Genomic DNA, 17,536 nt, shown 5'->3' with positions numbered 1-17,536 from the left:
GCTACATCAAGTGATGACATTGTCTCGCGTCTCAAGGTTAACTTTCAATTCATTAAACTATTTTTTAAATTGATTATCAAGCAAAACCTCAAAATATTTCCTTTTTTAAATGTATATCATTTTTAATGTCAATATCTTTGGCTTTCAGACAATCAGAGCAGAAAATAAATACAATTCATTTATTACACTTTTTTTTTTTAGAGTGAGTAAAGCAGTGTGTAGGTAACAAGCAGACTCAAATCATTACACATACAGGACAGGAAAAACAGCTTCTTAGTTCAACTGTGGCTGAAGTCGTAAATCAGATAACTAGTATCAGATTGAGAGGTTAGATCTGTGCATTCTTTAAAACAATTCAGAAAACAAATTAATGCTTGCTGCTTTTCGTAGTCCAAGTTTTTTTGCTAAGGCAAAGGCACCTCCTCATATGTAATCTTCACATAAGGGAACTTCATTGGCAGCTGCCAGTACTCAAAGTTGTAGTACAGGTAAAAGCTCTTGTCCACAACTATCTTTTTATAAGCCTCCAACAAGCTGATGGTGAAGTCTGTAAACGACTGGTGTGGTCTGAATGTGTGGTAAAATGTACGAATGTCCACGGCCAGATTCTTCAGAGCAGGCTGTCCGAATATGGCGCTGTCGTTGCCCAGGTATTTGGGCTCTCCGCTGTACAGGTAGATCTTTGTGTAGTTCGTTTGGGACCGACTGGACAGTTTTGCTCCCAGGTCAGTGAGTTTCCTGTACGTGCGGTGGACAAACTGAGAGCAGTCGTAGGACTCAAACCACACTGTGGCGTTAGGACTGGGGTCAGAGCGGACCGTCCACGTCTCATAGTAGATTCCCGTCTGGTTGTCGTCCTGGACCCACTGGGCCATGTCATTGAACTGGTTCCCTGTAGAGAGAACAAAAACAGATTTTAAAACATGGCGGTCAAAGACCCTGAGCCCCCTTCTCGTGTCTGCTGGATGAAGGATGTCAAGTTCCATCTAAAACCAGAAAAGGTTAAATGCACCACGAGAGGGAGAAGGCTAAATGTATGTATGTATGTTATGTTATCATCATTCTTTACAGTGGACAGTAGTAGCCTGTTGGGGTGAGACTGAGGGTGCTTTTGGGTGGGGGGATAGACTGGGAGGGTGAGTGGAGGAGACAAGAGGGTTTGGGGGCGTATGGGTGGCTTTCTGTTTTGTACTGTGAGTTGAAAACCAAAAAGTTGTAAGTTGTGATTGTATTCTAACCTGTACTAACACCCTTGACACTTTATTCTTTTTTGATTGGTTAAATGTCGTAGTATAGTTGCACTGTCGTTATCTGCTGCTCTGTGTGCCCTTGAATTGCCCCCCGGGGACAAATAAAGTTTTTTGAATTGAATTGAATTGAACCCCACAAAAAACAAACTTATATATTTATGAAACTATAAATGAAAAACCAGTACCTTAAAGTTAAAAAAAAAAATAGTCGCAGACAGTCAAAGGAGGGAAAAAAGGTGAGTTTGAACAACTCACAAAACACTCTTCTAGAGTAGGTAAAAAGAGACAGGGATGAGGAGAAAGCGAAAAGCAAGCCATCAAATCTACTTGTACTGCATTTATATTTCCTGTTGAACAAAGATATTTGACCCCACGTTCAAAGTCTAACCTGTGATTTCTGCTATTTTCTCCAAGGTGCCATTTTGTGACCAGTGGAAGTCATCGATCTCCTGCAGTGCGGTTAATGACGGCAGCTCTGAAGTCAAGGTGGAGTCTCGTCCAGGTTTCAATCATTGTTCTGTCGGCTTCTCTTGGAAAACTTGGCCACAGCTATCTTAACCTGGGAATCCTGAGTTAGATTTATTCGGATTAAACTGGTGTTGATATCGCTGTCCTTTAGTTTTACTCGTGTATTGTTAAATGCTCGGTCTTCTTTGCTTTACTGCTGTCATGAAATTAAAATGATTGGTTTGGAAATGTGGTCTTATACTGGTAATAAACATTTGTGAATGTATTCTGTGATTCTGTCTTTTCATTATTCTACAGTGGTTAAAAAAAGATCTGGGGTCATGTACAAGTTCTCCTTCAAGTGGGCGACTTGGGTTTGAATCTAAGCGGAGGCTTCTTTTCTATCCACTGTACTATCTCTAAAAGCATCTTAAAACATTCATCCAGATTAACAGAGAAAAAGGGGTTTTATTTCTTGAATTTGGAATTCAAATTTAAAAAAAGAAATGGGGATAAATACCACTAGTTAATCAGGTAAAATTAGTCTTTATTAACTACACACATTTCAGATGGGTTAAACGTGTTATCTTTGAAGTATCTCTAGAAGTATTTGGCAAATTATCCTCCTTGCATTACATTGATTTACTTTAAGAAAACAACTTTTCAACCCTCCATTGAAAACTCCTCAGACGTTAATACTTTTCATGCAGCGCTGAAAACCACTCGAGCTTTAAATCAAGCTAAATCAATTAGATTAACCTAATATTTGCAAGAACACTGAAAAACATGACTAGAGGTTGTAAGGTGGATTAGGGAAAGAGTTCCTGGCATGATGACGTGTAATGTCTGTAACAACCACTGCAGTTTCTCATTAGCTACTCATTAGCAACCGCTGTTTAAAGTTTGCGTAAAAACTTTAAAATTCACAAGTTGGATCTTAACTGACATAGTTTATCTCGTCGAACAAAACGTCAACATCTATTCAGCTTGCGTTAACCACAGACCTTATTACAGGTGTCTAAACACAAACTCATTCAAAATCCCCATTGACTTTTAGAGTTAGGAACCCATGACGCTAAAATGCTAACTCACTTCCTGGTTTTAGGGCTCAAAACTATACCAGTCTATTTCTGTGTGTATTTATTCAGTATGAGACTGTTCTAGCTCCATAGAACTGACAGCCAAGCATATAAACGATTCTTAGGACTTGGAATGCTGTGAACCGGGTCTCAGAAAGAAACCGTTTTCCATTCCCATCCCTACTAGTAGACAGGACTTTGACACTCTATTGAAATATAGATTGCAAACTACTAGCCAATCACAGTGAGCCTGTAAGGAGTTTGTTTGTTTGTTTTGCAGGCTGGTTTCCGTGACAATGGTCAGCTGCATTCCATGTCAGTGTTCATGTTGCTTATTAAGACTTTAAATAAAGCTTTAGAATGTTCAAAAAGAATGTTCAAAAAGGACATTTACCTGTAAAAAGGACATTATGTCAGAGATCAAAGGCATGTGATGTCATAAGATAGGCCTATCTCTATTAGAGGTCAATTCACATTTAGCCTTTTACGAGCTGAGCTGACTCAGAACTGGACAAACGGACAAACGGACTATCTAGTACTATTGAGCTATCTTTATATAGCCAAACTGTCATTTAGTGTAGGTACACTTTGAACTGTGTTTATCTTTGTTCATTAAAAACAATAACAATGGCTTCCAGATATGAGAAGAAATGTCGACTACAAGAGGAGATAGCCAAGGCGCGCGCTGAACTCAAGCTACAGTCAGCTGAAGATGCCACAACCAAGGACCGCAATGATGCCCAACACAAACACAACCGCCAGGAAATCGACAAGCTAAAGCAGCAAAATAAGCAGCTGAGGGAACGGATAAATGCAGAACATGAAAGACATCCTAGAGTAATCAAAGCTGCTTTAGATGAGAACCCTGAGTTGCGGATGGAGTGCTCCAAAATGACGATAGAGAAGGCCCTTGCCACTTTAAAAAAAAAGAACCAGAAATTGCAAAAGAAGATCAATGCCCGTCACCTCATGAATGACAGCAAGCGCGAGGACCAAGAGCAAGAAGGTACATTCTGTGTTGACTCTGATGATTTTCAAACCGAGGTACTAGATCCTGATTGCGAGTACCTGTGTGAGCTGAAGGAGTGCATAAACAACGCAGAAATCGAGTGGAGTAACCTTCAGACAACGATGAAGTCATGCGACAAAAACATAAGGTACTACCGGGATGAGGCTGTGTTTTACCAGTTTGAGAGGGACAAAATGAAAGCACAAAGACAGAAGGACAAAGTGGCGCTTAAACACACACGGTCCAGGCTCACAGCCGCCAAGAAATCTAAAGAGGCTGTAGAGGCTAAGATAGAGCAATTGGAGACCAATTACAATGACAAATTCACAAGGATAGAGCAAACTAAAGTTAGCATTAGGAAACAGACCAAGAAGCTCAAGGCCCAGTGGGAAGAAATTAATGACACCTGGAGAATTGATAACGAGAGAGACGAGCTGAACGGCAAGGCCCTGCAGGAAATCAACATGTTGGCAGAAGAGGAGGAGGGAGCCAGGTTGCTTTTGCTCCAGGCCTTCAACAAGATCAACGAAGCCATGGGAATCTCCAGTTTAGAGGACTTAAATAAACTCTCTCAGAAAGACAGTCTGCAACATCTGATGAATGAGAGGGGGGAGAATGAGAAGACGCTGCAGCAACTGATGGAAGAGAGGGAGATCCTGAAAGGACAATGTCACGACATGAAGGTAAACACAGCAGCTCAGCTCTTAAAGAACAAAGAGATGCTGGACATTTGCAAGGAGCGTCTGCTGGCTCAGCAGAGTAGGTATAAAGCAAGCAAAGAGCCTCAAAAACAGCTTGATAAAACCATTGTTGTCCTCAGAGTGTGGATAAAGAAACTTGCTGACAGACTTGAACACATCAAACTACCTGAGGACAGAAGGGTGAAGGCGTCTCCTGAATCCGATGAGTATATTTTGGAGCTGATGGAAGAATGCGAGCTGAAGTTAGAGGTTCTGCGTGAGAAGCTCAAGGGAAAAGACCTGTCTGCTATCAAGAAAAACATGACAGAGGATGACTTCCCTGCCAAGGATGAGGAGCGGCAGCTGCAGACTTTTAACATCTTTGTCAAGCCTAAAGACGAGTCCTCAGATGAGGAAGACGGCCAGTGCGGTTCCTACGTCATCACGCGGGAGATGGTGAAGCGTCAGTCTCGGAGGATCGTCAACTCTAGGCCAAAGAAGAAGTATAGAAAATGAGGAGTCTATGGTAGATCCCATCTCCCCCCCCCCCATCCCCATTAAAATTACCCCAACCCCCTTAACATGTCCATCCTTTGTCAGGGTCGGGTTTACTCCTGGTGCTCAGGTTTCTCCCATCAACTAGCAAAAAAGTTAGTTCAATAAAAAAAGCACACACAAAAAAAAAGAAACGTAAACAGACATTTTACGGAGCGCTTCTAATGACATTGGCCACAAACAAGAATCTGTGGCCATGAAATAATGATTAATAAAAAATAATAAACATTGTGAATGAATTATGATTGTGAATGTTTTTTGTTACTACCCACTGTTTTGCTTGAACCAGTGGCAAATGTTTATTTCTTTTCTTAAATACGAAAGGCAACAGACACGAAAAGGCAGCTCGGTCTATTCAAAGGCTACATCAAGTGATGACATTGTCTCGCGTCTCAAGGTTAACTTTCAATTCATTAAACTATTTTTTAAATTGATTATCAAGCAAAACCTCAAAATATTTCCTTTTTTAAATGTATATCATTTGTAATGTCAATATCTTTGGCTTTCAGACAATCAGAGCAGAAAATAAATACAATTCATTTATTACACATATATTTTTTTTAGAGTGAGTAAAGCAGTGTGTAGGTAACAAGCAGACTCAAATCATTACACATACATGACAGGAAAAACAGCTTATTAGTTCAACTGTGGCTGAAGTCGTAAATCAGATAACTAGTATCAGATTGAGAGATCTGTGCATTCTTTAAAACAATTCAGAAAACAAATTAATGCTTGCTGCTTTTCGTAGTCCAAGTTTTTTTGCTAAGGCAAAGGCACCTCCTCATATGTAATCTTCACATAAGGGAACTTCATTGGCAGCTGCCAGTACTCAAAGTTGTAGTACAGGTAAAAGCTCTTGTCCACAACTATCTTTTTATAAGCCTCCAACAAGCTGATGGTGAAGTCTGTAAACGACTGGTGTGGTCTGAATGTGTGGTAAAATGTACGAATGTCCACGGCCAGATTCTTCAGAGCAGGCTGTCCGAATATGGCGCTGTCGTTGCCCAGGTATTTGGGCTCTCCGCTGTACAGGTAGATCTTTGTGTAGTTCGTTTGGGACCGACTGGACAGTTTTGCTCCCAGGTCAGTGAGTTTCCTGTACGTGCGGTGGACAAACTGAGAGCAGTCGTAGGACTCAAACCACACTGTGGCGTTAGGACTGGGGTCAGAGCGGACCGTCCACGTCTCATAGTAGATTCCCGTCTGGTTGTCGTCCTGGACCCACTGGGCCATGTCATTGAACTGGTTCCCTGTAGAGAGAACAAAAACAGATTTTAAAACATGGCGGTCAAAGACCCTGAGCCCCCTTCTCGTGTCTGCTGGATGAAGGATGTCAAGTTCCATCTAAAACCAGAAAAGGTTAAATGCACCACGAGAGGGAGAAGGCTAAATGTATATATGTATGTTATGTTATCATCATTCTTTACAGTGGACAGTAGTAGCCTGTTGGGGTGAGACTGAGGGTGCTTTTGGGTGGGGGGATAGACTGGGAGGGTGAGTGGAGGAGACAAGAGGGTTTGGGGACGTATGGGTGGCTTTCTGTTTTGTACTGTGAGTTGAAAACCAAAAAGTTGTAAGTTGTGATTGTATTCTAACCTGTACTAACACCCTTGACACTTTATTCTTTTTTGATTGGTTAAATGTCGTAGTATAGTTGCACTGTCGTTATCTGCTGCTCTGTGTGCCCTTGAATTGCCCCCCGGGGACAAATAAAGTTTTTTGAATTGAATTGAATTGAACCCCACAAAAAACAAACTTATATATTTATGAAACTATAAATGAAAAACCAGTACCTTAAAGTTAAAAAGAAAATAGTCGCAGACAGTCAAAGGAGGGAAAAAAGGTGAGTTTGAACAACTCACAAAACACTCTTCTAGAGTAGGTAAAAAGAGACAGGGATGAGGAGAAAGCGAAAAGCAAGCCATCAAATCTACTCATACTGCATTTATATTTCCTGTTGAACAAAGATATTTGACCCCACGTTCAAAGTCTAACCTGTGATTGCTGCTATTTTCTCCAAGGTGCCATTTTGTGACCAGTGGAAGTCATCGATGCCGTCATAGAAGCAGGCGGCACCTTGGTTGCACCAGAAAGGTGGGAACACCTCGGGTCTGACGTGAGGGAAGGTGCAGTTACCGAGCTGGAACAACTCGTACCACTCCATGGTGAAGTTGGCTCCCGTCTCTGAACTGCCGAACCCGATGGCATCATGCATGATGTGCTGTGAACCGAGTGCAAACATCATAATTCCTCTGTTGTTATAGAAACAGAGGAATGGTGTACAGCTGTGTTTCCATAAATAAAGTAGTAAGTTTCATTTCCATGGAAACAGCCCCACACCTGTCTGTGTATATATCATCTGAAGTAACATGCACAGTACCATAAAACAACACAACACTATATGAAAATGTATAATATAACACAATATAAAAAGACATTCTTTAAAACCAATTTAAATTACACTGACACAGCTCACACAAGAAATAGATAGATAGATAGATACTTTATTGATCCCGAGGGAAATTCAGGAAATCACTTTATGTCAAACATTTAAAAATACTGTATATATAATTCAATTACACGTACAGTATTATCATGTCATAAATCAGCTGTCAATCTTTGAAAATAAATGAATACTATGAAGAAAGTGCCTATTAATCTATCAGAATATCCAATAAAATGCACAGCAATACAACAAGTTTGAAGCACAATGAAAAGATTCTTCTATTTATTTTCAAACAAACAAAAGCTGCTCATTTTGAGTCTAGTCTTTTCATCACAGGCTGGACCTCAGTCTTGTGATGAAGAAAGAATGACAAATGAAATATACATCCAAAAAGAAAATAATACTAATAAAAACAATACACAATGCGTTTTATTAGATAAAAAGGGATTTCATCTACTTACAAATTTCCCCATCAAATCTCCATACTTGAATTCCCAAACTGGAGTTTGCAGTCGATAAACCGAGATAACGTCACTTTCCCTCATGTAGGGAATCCGGCTGTCACGGTCTCCAGTGGGACAGAACGGGTAGAGCGCCTCACAGTACGAGTCTGCATCAGGCCGATGATCAAACCGCCTGATGATGGATGACAAACATACTTTCAAGTACCACTGTGTTTCCACTTTTACAGAGTCAAATCATTCACTCACAATGACCTTTTGTTTTTTAATCATTCTGTCTTAGTGAATATAAGAGCTACACTCATTAATATCAAGCCTTACCTCTCTTACCATTCACATAAATATTAAAGTAAATCTTAGAGCTTCTCAACTTAAACCTTTACATACAGAATCAGTCCTCCCTGTTTCATCATTATTATAGTTGTAAATGACTGATCAGTCTATTATTACACTTACTTTTACTTAAAGCTATACATCATTCATATTCATTGTGGTTGTTGTTGCTCTGCTTGTCTCTACCTTCCTCTCCCTATCTTAAGCACAGATTCTACCCGTCTTTCCTTCTACCCTCACTGTGCAATAACACATGGACACTTTTACTTGTATGTGCAATAATAATCTCAACCAAGCACAATAATCGCAACAATAATCATTGCCTTTTTTGTATATTTTGCTTCTTCCATGCATATTTTTGGTATATTCCTCCAACGGAAGAGTGTTCTATTATTTATGCTATATTATTTTATTCTTTATATTGTTACTTTCTGTTACCTGCTACATTTTTATCTTTATTTTTTACTTTTATTGTATATGCTGCTGGAACCTAAATTTCCTGAGGGAGTCATCCCAAAGGATCAATAAAGTTCAGTCTAAGTCTAAGTCTAAGATTCAGACAGGCTGTTCATCAGGAGGCTGCTTATTTTAACTTTGTATTTACATCAAAAAGAACAACAAATTATAAAAGCAGATTTTATAAAAACTGATTTTTTAAAAAGGAATTAAGTTTGACGTTTTAGAAGAAATCTTTAGTGCATTTTAAACTTTTTTTTATGGACAGATAGGCCCACTCTATTTTATAGAGCTGCCACATGACTCAAGTTTAGAGAGCAGACATCACATGAAGAGATGAAGCTTCACTGCTTTACCTATCTTCTTCTTCTTACCTGTAAGGAACTGGCCACCGCCGCTCTCCTTTACTTGTGAAGTGAGCACCAACATGGAGAAGCAGCAGCAGGAAACACACGATAAACTCAGTATGTTTCATGTTAATCAGTCCAAGAACCAGCAGGTAATCAGCAGAAGTTACGATGCAGCTCTTCCCATGATCCTTCCCCTCTGAACTCACTTCCGGATCTAAGGTCACATGGTTTTGTTTATACCAAATCACGCGCGAAGACGCGCGCTCTTTATGAGGAAGTGACAACAACCGAAGATTTGTTTAAAGTATATTAAAGGAAAATATAAACACACGGTATAACGACAACATCAATTACATAAACTAAATTTAATATACATTTAACAAAAACATGAAATACATTAAATTAAAAACATTCCCCAATGTAAAACATACTGTTTTGAGAATAATTTTCAGTTTGTTCAATTAATTAAACATCTTTGTTATTATTACATCTCCTTTTAAAGTATTTACAATGTTGTATCGATATACATACAGTACATGTGTTTGTAAATCATGAACATTGTTTGATTATGATTCAGGATTAAAGATTTTGGTAGAAACTAGGCCTAGGTAATATTTGGGAAATATCCTGGTCATTTTCTGGAACTTGGGAGTCACTTGTTAGTCACTACCTCTTTTATACTCTGACACGTGATGACTGAGCTTCTTCAAATTGAGTTTGCACAGCTCAACACAGACAGAGGCTAACCACATTACAAATGCACATGGTAATTGCAACGTTTAAACAGGATAGAACACCTTTATTAGACTAGTTTACATGTTGAGCTTTTGGGGACTCAGGTTATACTTTGATACACATTACACATTGACTATTGTACATCAAAATATTTTATTTATTGTTACATTCAAATATATCTTCACATCACCTGTTGCTCCACAGACTTGAGTGCACTATTCTCTCTAGATAGATAGATAGATAGATAGATAGATAGATAGATAGATAGATAGATAGATAGATAGATAGATAGATAGACAGAAAGACAGACAGACAGACAGTTCTGTGTGCATAGTTACAACATTTTGTGTGTATAAAATTGGTAAGCATTGTAATTTGTGACAGCAGCCCTGAGTTTGAACGACAGCTGGCCCTTTAAAGGGGAAACGTCAATGCTCAGGTTTATACACTAGAGGTCAATAAAGCACTGAACAACCCTGAATGCTATCCGCCTTTTAGAGCAGAGAAGAAGTCGTGCAGAAAGTGGGGGTGTCCGCTGACAGTCCGCCATGCTCACTCTGCTGCGCCACTGTGGTCGCAACTTGCTGACATTGAGGATTATTCAGACGGTCAACAAAAGTTCCCACGCGACAGAGATGGCTAAGCGCGTGGCAGTGGTGTTGGCAGGCTGCGGAGTTTATGATGGCAGCGAAATCCACGAGGCCTCTGCTGTGTTGGTGCACCTGAGCAGAGGAGGAGCAAGTGTAAGTTAGTTAAGCTCCAAGTGCTGATCTCAGACTGTGTGTTGTGTGGTTCAGTGGGAGAGGCAAGCTGGAGGATGTGTGTGGACATTACACTCTGTAAACTCATTATGTGAGTTCCTACTCCTACTAGTTGTGCTTCATTGACAGTTAAACCCTGTAGTGTTTAAAGGTTTATAAGATACCTTCATAGATCCATCTCCTCTCTGTGCGTTTGTTAATTTTAGTCCGTTAGATTACCATCTCAAAACTCCTCATAGGATTTTTATAAATTAACAGGCATGCAAATGATTATTTGTTTCTGTTAGACAGGGCTGCTGGCCTTAGAATGTAATCAGATAGACCTGATCTGATCTTTGCACAAACTGGAACTGAGATGGATAAAAGTCAAGTTTCAAAATAGACTCTAGAAAGCCTATCAATGAGGAAACACTTATTAATAGTATTATCAAGTACTATTATTAAGCGTGTTGTCGTCTTTTCCTCATCTGCTGCAGGTAAACATGTTTGCTCCCAACATTGATCAGATGCATGTTGTAAATCACCTGAAAGGAGAACCGTCTGAGGAGAAGAGAAATGTGTTGGTGGAAAGCGCCAGATTGGCCCGTGGAAACATCCAAGACCTGTCTAAACTCAGTGTCAAAGACCATGATGCTATTATATTCCCAGGTTTGTAAAATATGGTAAATTCAATTTTTTTTAAATGCCCAATTGAGTGTACCCTAATGAGGAACCAACCCCTTTGCAGTTTAGATTTTTAGGTTGTTGTAGGTTGTAGTTGAAGTGGCACAGAGCTGCAGACTGGGATTGTTTAGATCTCAGTCTCTTCTTTTGTTTTGCAAGATGTTATTTTTTTCTTGCAAGTATTATTTTTAATTGTTACTTAAAGATGAAAGATAATTCATTAATTGTTTGTAAAATAAACTTATTTTTGTTTGTATTAGATGTTTTAAAAAGGAACTGTGTGATATCCTTCTTAGAAGGAGGAGTAGGCCAACCCAGAAGTAGCATCGCAATAGTAATATAACGTGCAATATATTTATCTGTAAGGTAATTTCACACATAACTTTTGTTTTAATATATATTTATATCTGCACCTTACTTTGCAAATACTACATTCCTTATGTAAATACTTGATGCTGTTTGTTCATCCTACACTTTAACGAGCCATTGCAACGAAATTTCGTTCTTATCTGCATTGTAAAATTCAAATTTGAATGACAAAAAAAGAAAGTTTGTTTCTACGTTTATCTCAGTGCTTTCTCCACTAATGAAGCAACAGCGCCCTCTGCTGGCTGTAGCAGGTATGAAAAGCTTACAGCACCTGGTATTCCCAGGCGGTCTCCCATCCAAGTACTAACCAGGCCCGACCCTGCTTAGCTTCCGAGATCGGACGAGATCGGGCGTGTTCAGGGTGGTATGGCCGTAAGCGAAGGAACATGAACGGAATGGTCTTCTTATAGATGTTAAAACTTCACTAACAGGGCTCCACCTCTTTTAGTCAGCCTGTCTTTTCTTAATGTATTAGCCCCTGTCTTTAAAAAAAATAAAATAATAATAATGCTAAAAAAGTTTTGTTTTACTGAAGAAAACAAAACTTTCCTCCACTATCTGGCATGTGCATGTCTTTTCAGTTAAAAACTTCTCATGACTTTTTATTATAGTATAAATTAGTCTTATTCCTGATATGTCGTAGGTGGTTTTGGTGCAGCAAAGAATCTCTGTACATGGGCAGTGCAGGGGAAGGACTGCTCTGTAAATGACGAGGTGAAGGCCACACTGCAGGCGTTCCACAGCGAGGGTAAACCCATCGGCCTCTGCTGCATCTCCCCTGTTCTGGCTGCCAAGGTGTTTCCTGGCTGTGAGGTCACCGTCGGTATCGAGAAGGATGACAAGTGAGTCTAACTCACCCCTGCACCACAGATCTGACTCTATGGGAACTGCACAGATTTTTCTCATTTATATTTCCCAACTGGCTTTGGGAAGTACCCCATAAGAGTAAAACATAATGGAGCTTGGGGCAAGTAGGAAAGGTGTGAAATATAGATAACCTCAAGTGTTCGGGGTGGAGACATTGATGAAACAAAATGTGCCTACTTGAGTTTGGTAGCACACATCTGTTCTTTGATAGCGGTTAGCAGCTTAAGGCTAATTAGCCACAACAATAAGACAAAAACAAATCTCTGAGTTGCATTGTGGCTAAAGCAGCCGCTAGGTTTTGAAATCAAGGCAATTTTATTTTCATTAAGCGTAGGACTTTCTGCAAAATTACCTGCTGAATCCTCTTGCTGCAGCTTAACATTGTCGGATGCGTCTATATATTTTCTCACAGGTACCCTGATACCTCTGGCACAGCAGAGGCCATCAACCAGCTGGGCTGCAAACATGTTAGTAAGAGTGTCAGCGAGAGCCACGTGGACCAGAAGAACAAGCTGGTCACCACCTCCGCCTTCATGTGCAACGCTCCGATACACGAGATCTTTGATGGAATTGGAGCGATGGTTAAGGACGTGCTGAAATTAGCTTGAATGCAGCAATCCTCAAAATAAGTTTTGGAGGAAACATCAGATGCTGTCTTTTTTTAGATACTTGTAGTCCGATACTTAGTCTGATTTTGACTTCCTGATTTAAAAGCAGTACAAAACATTTTAGTAGTAATGTGGGCTAAATGGTCTGTATTATTTTACATATTTAACTGATTGGATTATATTCTAATACAGAGCATCAAAATTCTAAATGAAGAATAGTTCAGAATGTGAAAATCAGCTTGTATAAAAAATATCTGTAAAATACTGTTAAAGTTCCCTTTATTTTGAATTCTTACTTTGTGGGGAAAAAAAAGATAAGTACAAAATATTTACATACTTTTTCATTTGCTTAAATTAAAATTTACACCACAATTGTTTCAGTTGCGTCATCAAATACAGTACAATTAAAAGCTCCATGTCCTGTATAAGTGCCTGTGTTGACTGGTTGTCATTCTCAGATATGAAGTCAGGATTGAACTTTCTCTCACTCGCTCTATGTTTCCAATTGCATCAATCACTCCCTCCACTCCCTCTGTGCACAACACCGAGGAAGCGTTTACACTAAATTTCTCTACCAGATCCCTCTGACTCAGAGGCTTCCTCCAGTGGCCATAAAAGGTATCACACCTGGCCCAATATCTCTGCCCCTGATCTGTTTCAATCTCAACCTCACAGTACATCTTGTCAAAGCTGGGTTTGTTGTCCTCCGGCGTCTCCACCTCCAATTTGGAGAGGAGCTCTTTCAGTGCAGGCCTGTTAATCTGAGCTTCACTGAAAGAAGACACTGTCACATTGTTATCCAGCAAAGCGGAGCCGCAGTTGAACTGAAACGAGTGCCTGGCTTGGTGCTCTGATTTGGGTGAGGGACAGTCAATGTATTTGGATGGAGGCACTCGAAGTGTGACTCGCCTGATTTTTCGGAGGTCAAAGTTTCCATCTGTGTTTTCAAGTTTTTCACGTGCTGCCAATGCTGCATCCACAACCCAGTGCATCCCCAAATGAGCCGGGATGCGCTTGAAGGCAACATCCTGATTTTCAAGCATCCATTTGAAGTCCCCAGAATCACAATGTGGTATTGCTGAAGGACTGTAGTCCTTGTAATACACCCCAAAGCCGCAGTTCTTGTCCAGGATGGCAGGGTTCCCCTCCAGTCCCAGCTGGGCCAGCTGAGCTGCCTCCAGGCCTCTTCGAGCAGCGTTTCCTATGTGCAGGGGTTTGGTCTGTGTGGCGGCGTTGGCCAAAGGAGCCCCAGCAGAGGACGCTGCGATGGCCAGAGCATGAGTACACTGAGCAGGTGGCAGAGCCAGGAGCTTAGCTGATGCTGCAGCACTGCCCAACACACCGACAACACTGGGAGGGTGAAATCTGAGTGAAGAAAGATATATTAAATATTAGATCCACTCAAGTAAAATAAAAGCTTGAGTTTCTATGATACTGAAAATTGACAGGTTTATTCCAAGAAAATTAATTGGTATTATTGGTTCCAGTGACTCAGATTTGAGGGTTTCACTCAAAATTGATTTCTTTCTTTTGTTCCTTTTGATACTGTAAATGGAACATTGTTGAATTTAGGACGGCTAAAATGACAACCAATCAATATAAAAATGTTCCCTTTAGCGTGGAAACAAAAGATAGCACATCTGTTTTATGGTCAGATGCATAGGAGAGAGGGAGCACTAAAACCAAAGATGCAAGAAGACACTGAGGACTGTACCTTAATAAGGTCATATGTATAATATATAAAATCAATCAAAACCTTTCCTTGTTCTCAAAAGGACGTTGCGGTGTCCCTTATTTTCAAAGCTGTCTAGGTTATGAACCCATTTAAGCAAGAAACAGAATGAAATAGAAGGCAATATAAATGAATGAAAACACTAAAATCAAAGTGCTAGAAATCAAATTCCGGAGCTCTACAAGAACTCCAATCTTGTCGTGGAGTTTCATAAGTTTGTTGCTTCAAAAGAAAACAGACATCAAATTACCCTGAAAACCTCTCAAACTAATCATAGGCATGCCCACTAGAGGTCAGTGTTGTACTCTTTAGTCCCTGAATAATTCCAGTGTACAGAAATTTAGCAGTGGATAGATCAGCAGCACATTTCGTTAGTTAAAGACTTGTAGCATCAATAACTCACCTTTCAGGGATGTTGTAGGCTTCTGTCGAGAACCTCATCAGTCTGCCCTGTACTTCAATGCCCACATTAAAGGCCAGCAGCAGGTCCAGACCAGAGGGTTGACTCGGCAGCGTCTCTGCCAAGGCAAGCAGGGCCGGTAACACAGCTCCTGAGGGATGAGTAGCAGGGTGCCAAGTGTCATCAAAATCCATGGAGTGAACCTGATGGAATGAACCAGAAAATATAATCAGAGGTTAAAAAAAAAAGAAGAAGCTGCATCAGGTTAATGTTTCATACAAATTATAATGCATTTACTTGACTGAGCTTACCGCGATGCCATTAACAAATGCAGCATAATGAGGAGGAAGAGAGATCTCCGACGCACCCCAAACACTGCTCCTCTCATCAGATGTGTAAGCCTGCCAATCATAAATAGAAATAGTAAAGGATGAACTTTAGAGATAAGTGGTATGATTCCAAATTGTCGACCAAAAATGTTCTACAAAAATAGCAGGAAAAAAATGCTGATTGTCAAGCAGCAGATTTGTAATGAAAGCATGTTAAAGAGAAAACAAGCAACACACTATACTGTATGGCTTCATGCTAACTAAACGTGTTCCTATAGCTGTTAAAGAAATATGACAGTCCTTGGTTTGGTATTTGAAATTCAACACAGACAATCTTTGTGAGGCAGATAAAGAAGGATTTGATGAAGATGACAAATGGACACATACAAATAGGAAGTGTTCCATTTTTAAAGTAAATCTTAGTGGAGTGACTCATGTAACAGACATCATAGCATCAGAACTTTATTTCCTTTTCATACCCTCATTTTCCTCATTTTAAGAAATCATCCTATATTTGAAAAGATTAGAGAGATACAGAAACTCCCAGGTTACTTGATGAAAACTACATGAAACTCACATAGTTACATATTTGGAAAACCCTTGAATGGAAGATGAATGCAGGGAATATATCAACTTATTTCATCACATGAGGAAATCCAGTGGCTCTTCAGAAGCACTTCTCTGTTTCTACTTCTTCACACATATTTATGGTATTCACTTGTGAAGGATTATCAGAATTATTAGCCCCACCAGACTCTATAATCGCCCCTGCATATAATCAGCTTAAAGACGGAGGTAAACAGATGTAATTGACCCTCAGATATGCAGGTACTAATACACACATTACTTCACAAATAAACTCAGAGAAATTGTTGTCTTCTCATATTTTGTTAATCAAATAATTTTAATGGAGTTTCCTTTTTAAATCACATTATTCACTTTTTTCATTTTTGCTGCTTTTTTTTCTCATAAACCTGCAATCAAAACAAACTGACTTAAACTTCAAAGTAATGTAGTGAAGAAATATGGTAGGTGAGTATTTATAATGTAATAAAAGCTGTGTCTTTGTTGGTATAAAATCCAACTTTTATCTTTCTCATTAAATTATTAATTAACTTTTGTTTGTATTTTGTTTTGATCAGAAATATTTATCAGTACACCTTATGCGAACGTACCTGGCTGTACTTTAGAGCCTTGTTGAAGACAGCTGTCCTGGTTCCTAACAACCCGACACCCAAAGTGTCCAGCATCATCCTTTTGCTCCGGTTAATCAGCACATCTGTCAGATGAGAGGTGCTCAGTGAATGGACAGCAGCTCCAAAGCTTTCAGTGATACCCTGCAAAGGTGAAATACAGCTCATAAGAACAATCTCGTCAGACACAGGTCAGTTGTTGGTTATGTAAACAGACTAATGAGACATTAAATTGTGTGGCAAAATAACACTTTCGGAAAGATTTAAGCGAATTTGATGGATGAGAAAAACACATTACCTTTCGCAGCATTGTTAAAGCTCGGCAAAGTCTGCAGGTGACAAAACATACCGGGGCAGATGCATTTTATATGCACAAAGTCAGTAGGCGGGTACAACAAATTTCCAAAGTTTCAAAAAAAATGAATCTTGTGATGAGAAGTAGATACTTTCATTATGACTTTGATTCATTGTTCCAGAGTTTGTTGACCTGGGCAACTCCACGTTTGCTTTCATTTTGTCTTATAAAAATGCTTAAAAGACAAGGGAAGCACAAGAAAAGAAGAATGGTGTAAAAAAGGTAATATTATGCTTGTCTTTGGGTCATGAAAGTTAGTGATTATGTTGTTTTGTAAATCACAAAATTGAGTCATGAAAGTTATTGATCACAAAATTACAAATAGTTAGGATTTGATGACAACAGTGATTCAGATATTTGGAATATAGACCACTTCTTTAATGTCACTTCCAGTTTCTCTTTGAGTCACCTTGGAAATGTGGCTCTCTTCAGTGGTGAGTTTTGAAAGAGGAGAGCCG

At 39.5% G+C, this 17,536-nt stretch overlaps 4 protein-coding genes across 5 annotated transcripts; 1 reads left to right on the top strand and 3 right to left on the bottom strand.

The window, feature by feature from the left end:
- Nucleotides 1-22: 22 nt before the first annotated feature.
- LOC306832901 (bis(monoacylglycero)phosphate synthase CLN5-like) lies at nt 23-2,954 on the bottom strand (the record flags this gene model as incomplete). Its single annotated transcript, XM_079357921.1, has 3 exons — nt 23-892; nt 1,639-1,725; nt 2,921-2,954. The coding sequence occupies 3 exons, from the start codon at nt 2,952-2,954 to the stop codon at nt 405-407; spliced, it is 609 nt and encodes a 202-aa protein (XP_079214047.1). The 3' UTR covers nt 23-404.
- A 2,748-nt stretch (nt 2,955-5,702) lies between these two features.
- Nucleotides 5,703-9,310, bottom strand: LOC306832438 (bis(monoacylglycero)phosphate synthase CLN5-like). The gene is made up of 4 exons (XM_079357119.1): nt 9,091-9,310; nt 7,928-8,102; nt 7,016-7,241; nt 5,703-6,270 (listed from the first exon to the last, which is right to left on the bottom strand). The coding sequence occupies exons 1-4, from the start codon at nt 9,189-9,191 to the stop codon at nt 5,783-5,785; spliced, it is 990 nt and encodes a 329-aa protein (XP_079213245.1). The 5' UTR covers nt 9,192-9,310; the 3' UTR covers nt 5,703-5,782.
- Nucleotides 9,311-10,279: 969 nt separating this feature from the next.
- On the top strand, nt 10,280-13,497 carry LOC306833186 (glutamine amidotransferase-like class 1 domain-containing protein 3, mitochondrial). The gene is made up of 4 exons (XM_079358288.1): nt 10,280-10,544; nt 11,039-11,210; nt 12,238-12,436; nt 12,874-13,497. The coding sequence occupies exons 1-4, from the start codon at nt 10,350-10,352 to the stop codon at nt 13,067-13,069; spliced, it is 762 nt and encodes a 253-aa protein (XP_079214414.1). The 5' UTR covers nt 10,280-10,349; the 3' UTR covers nt 13,070-13,497.
- acod1 (aconitate decarboxylase 1) lies at nt 13,474-17,156 on the bottom strand (the record flags this gene model as incomplete). 2 transcript variants are annotated; one of them, XM_079358286.1, is made up of 5 exons in its annotated part: nt 17,022-17,156; nt 16,706-16,867; nt 15,513-15,602; nt 15,205-15,404; nt 13,474-14,434 (listed from the first exon to the last, which is right to left on the bottom strand). In XM_079358286.1, exons 1-5 carry the CDS (start codon nt 17,031-17,033, stop codon nt 13,474-13,476), a joined length of 1,425 nt encoding a protein of 474 aa, XP_079214412.1. In that variant the 5' UTR covers nt 17,034-17,156. The 2 variants fall into 2 exon arrangements, with proteins under 2 accessions (XP_079214412.1, XP_079214411.1); XM_079358285.1 differs by lacking the exon at nt 17,022-17,156 and having other exon boundaries at nt 16,706-16,950.
- Between the last annotated feature and the right edge of the window lie 380 nt (nt 17,157-17,536).

This window comes from Symphodus melops, assembly GCF_947650265.1.
Source record: "Symphodus melops genome assembly, chromosome: 12".
NCBI lineage: Eukaryota > Metazoa > Chordata > Actinopteri > Labriformes > Labridae > Symphodus > Symphodus melops.
The sequence above is the reverse complement of the archived record's forward strand: the minus strand, read 5'-3'. Positions and strand labels throughout refer to the sequence as shown.

Excerpts from the sequence above, each read along its gene's own strand:
- LOC306832438 (XM_079357119.1), bottom strand. The coding sequence starts at position 9,191 with ATGAAACATACTGAGTTTATCGTGTGTTTCCTGCTGCTGCTTCTCCAT. Across the intron at positions 8,103-9,090 it reads CGGTGGCCAGTTCCTTACAG|GCGGTTTGATCATCGGCCTG; the intron begins GTAAGAAGAAGA and ends ATCCATCATCAG. Across the intron at positions 7,242-7,927 it reads GAGATTTGATGGGGAAATTT|CACATCATGCATGATGCCAT; the intron begins GTAAGTAGATGA and ends CTCGGTTCACAG.
- LOC306833186 (XM_079358288.1), top strand. The coding sequence starts at position 10,350 with ATGCTCACTCTGCTGCGCCACTGTGGTCGCAACTTGCTGACATTGAGG. Across the intron at positions 10,545-11,038 it reads TGAGCAGAGGAGGAGCAAGT|GTAAACATGTTTGCTCCCAA; the intron begins GTAAGTTAGTTA and ends CATCTGCTGCAG. Across the intron at positions 11,211-12,237 it reads TGATGCTATTATATTCCCAG|GTGGTTTTGGTGCAGCAAAG; the intron begins GTTTGTAAAATA and ends GATATGTCGTAG.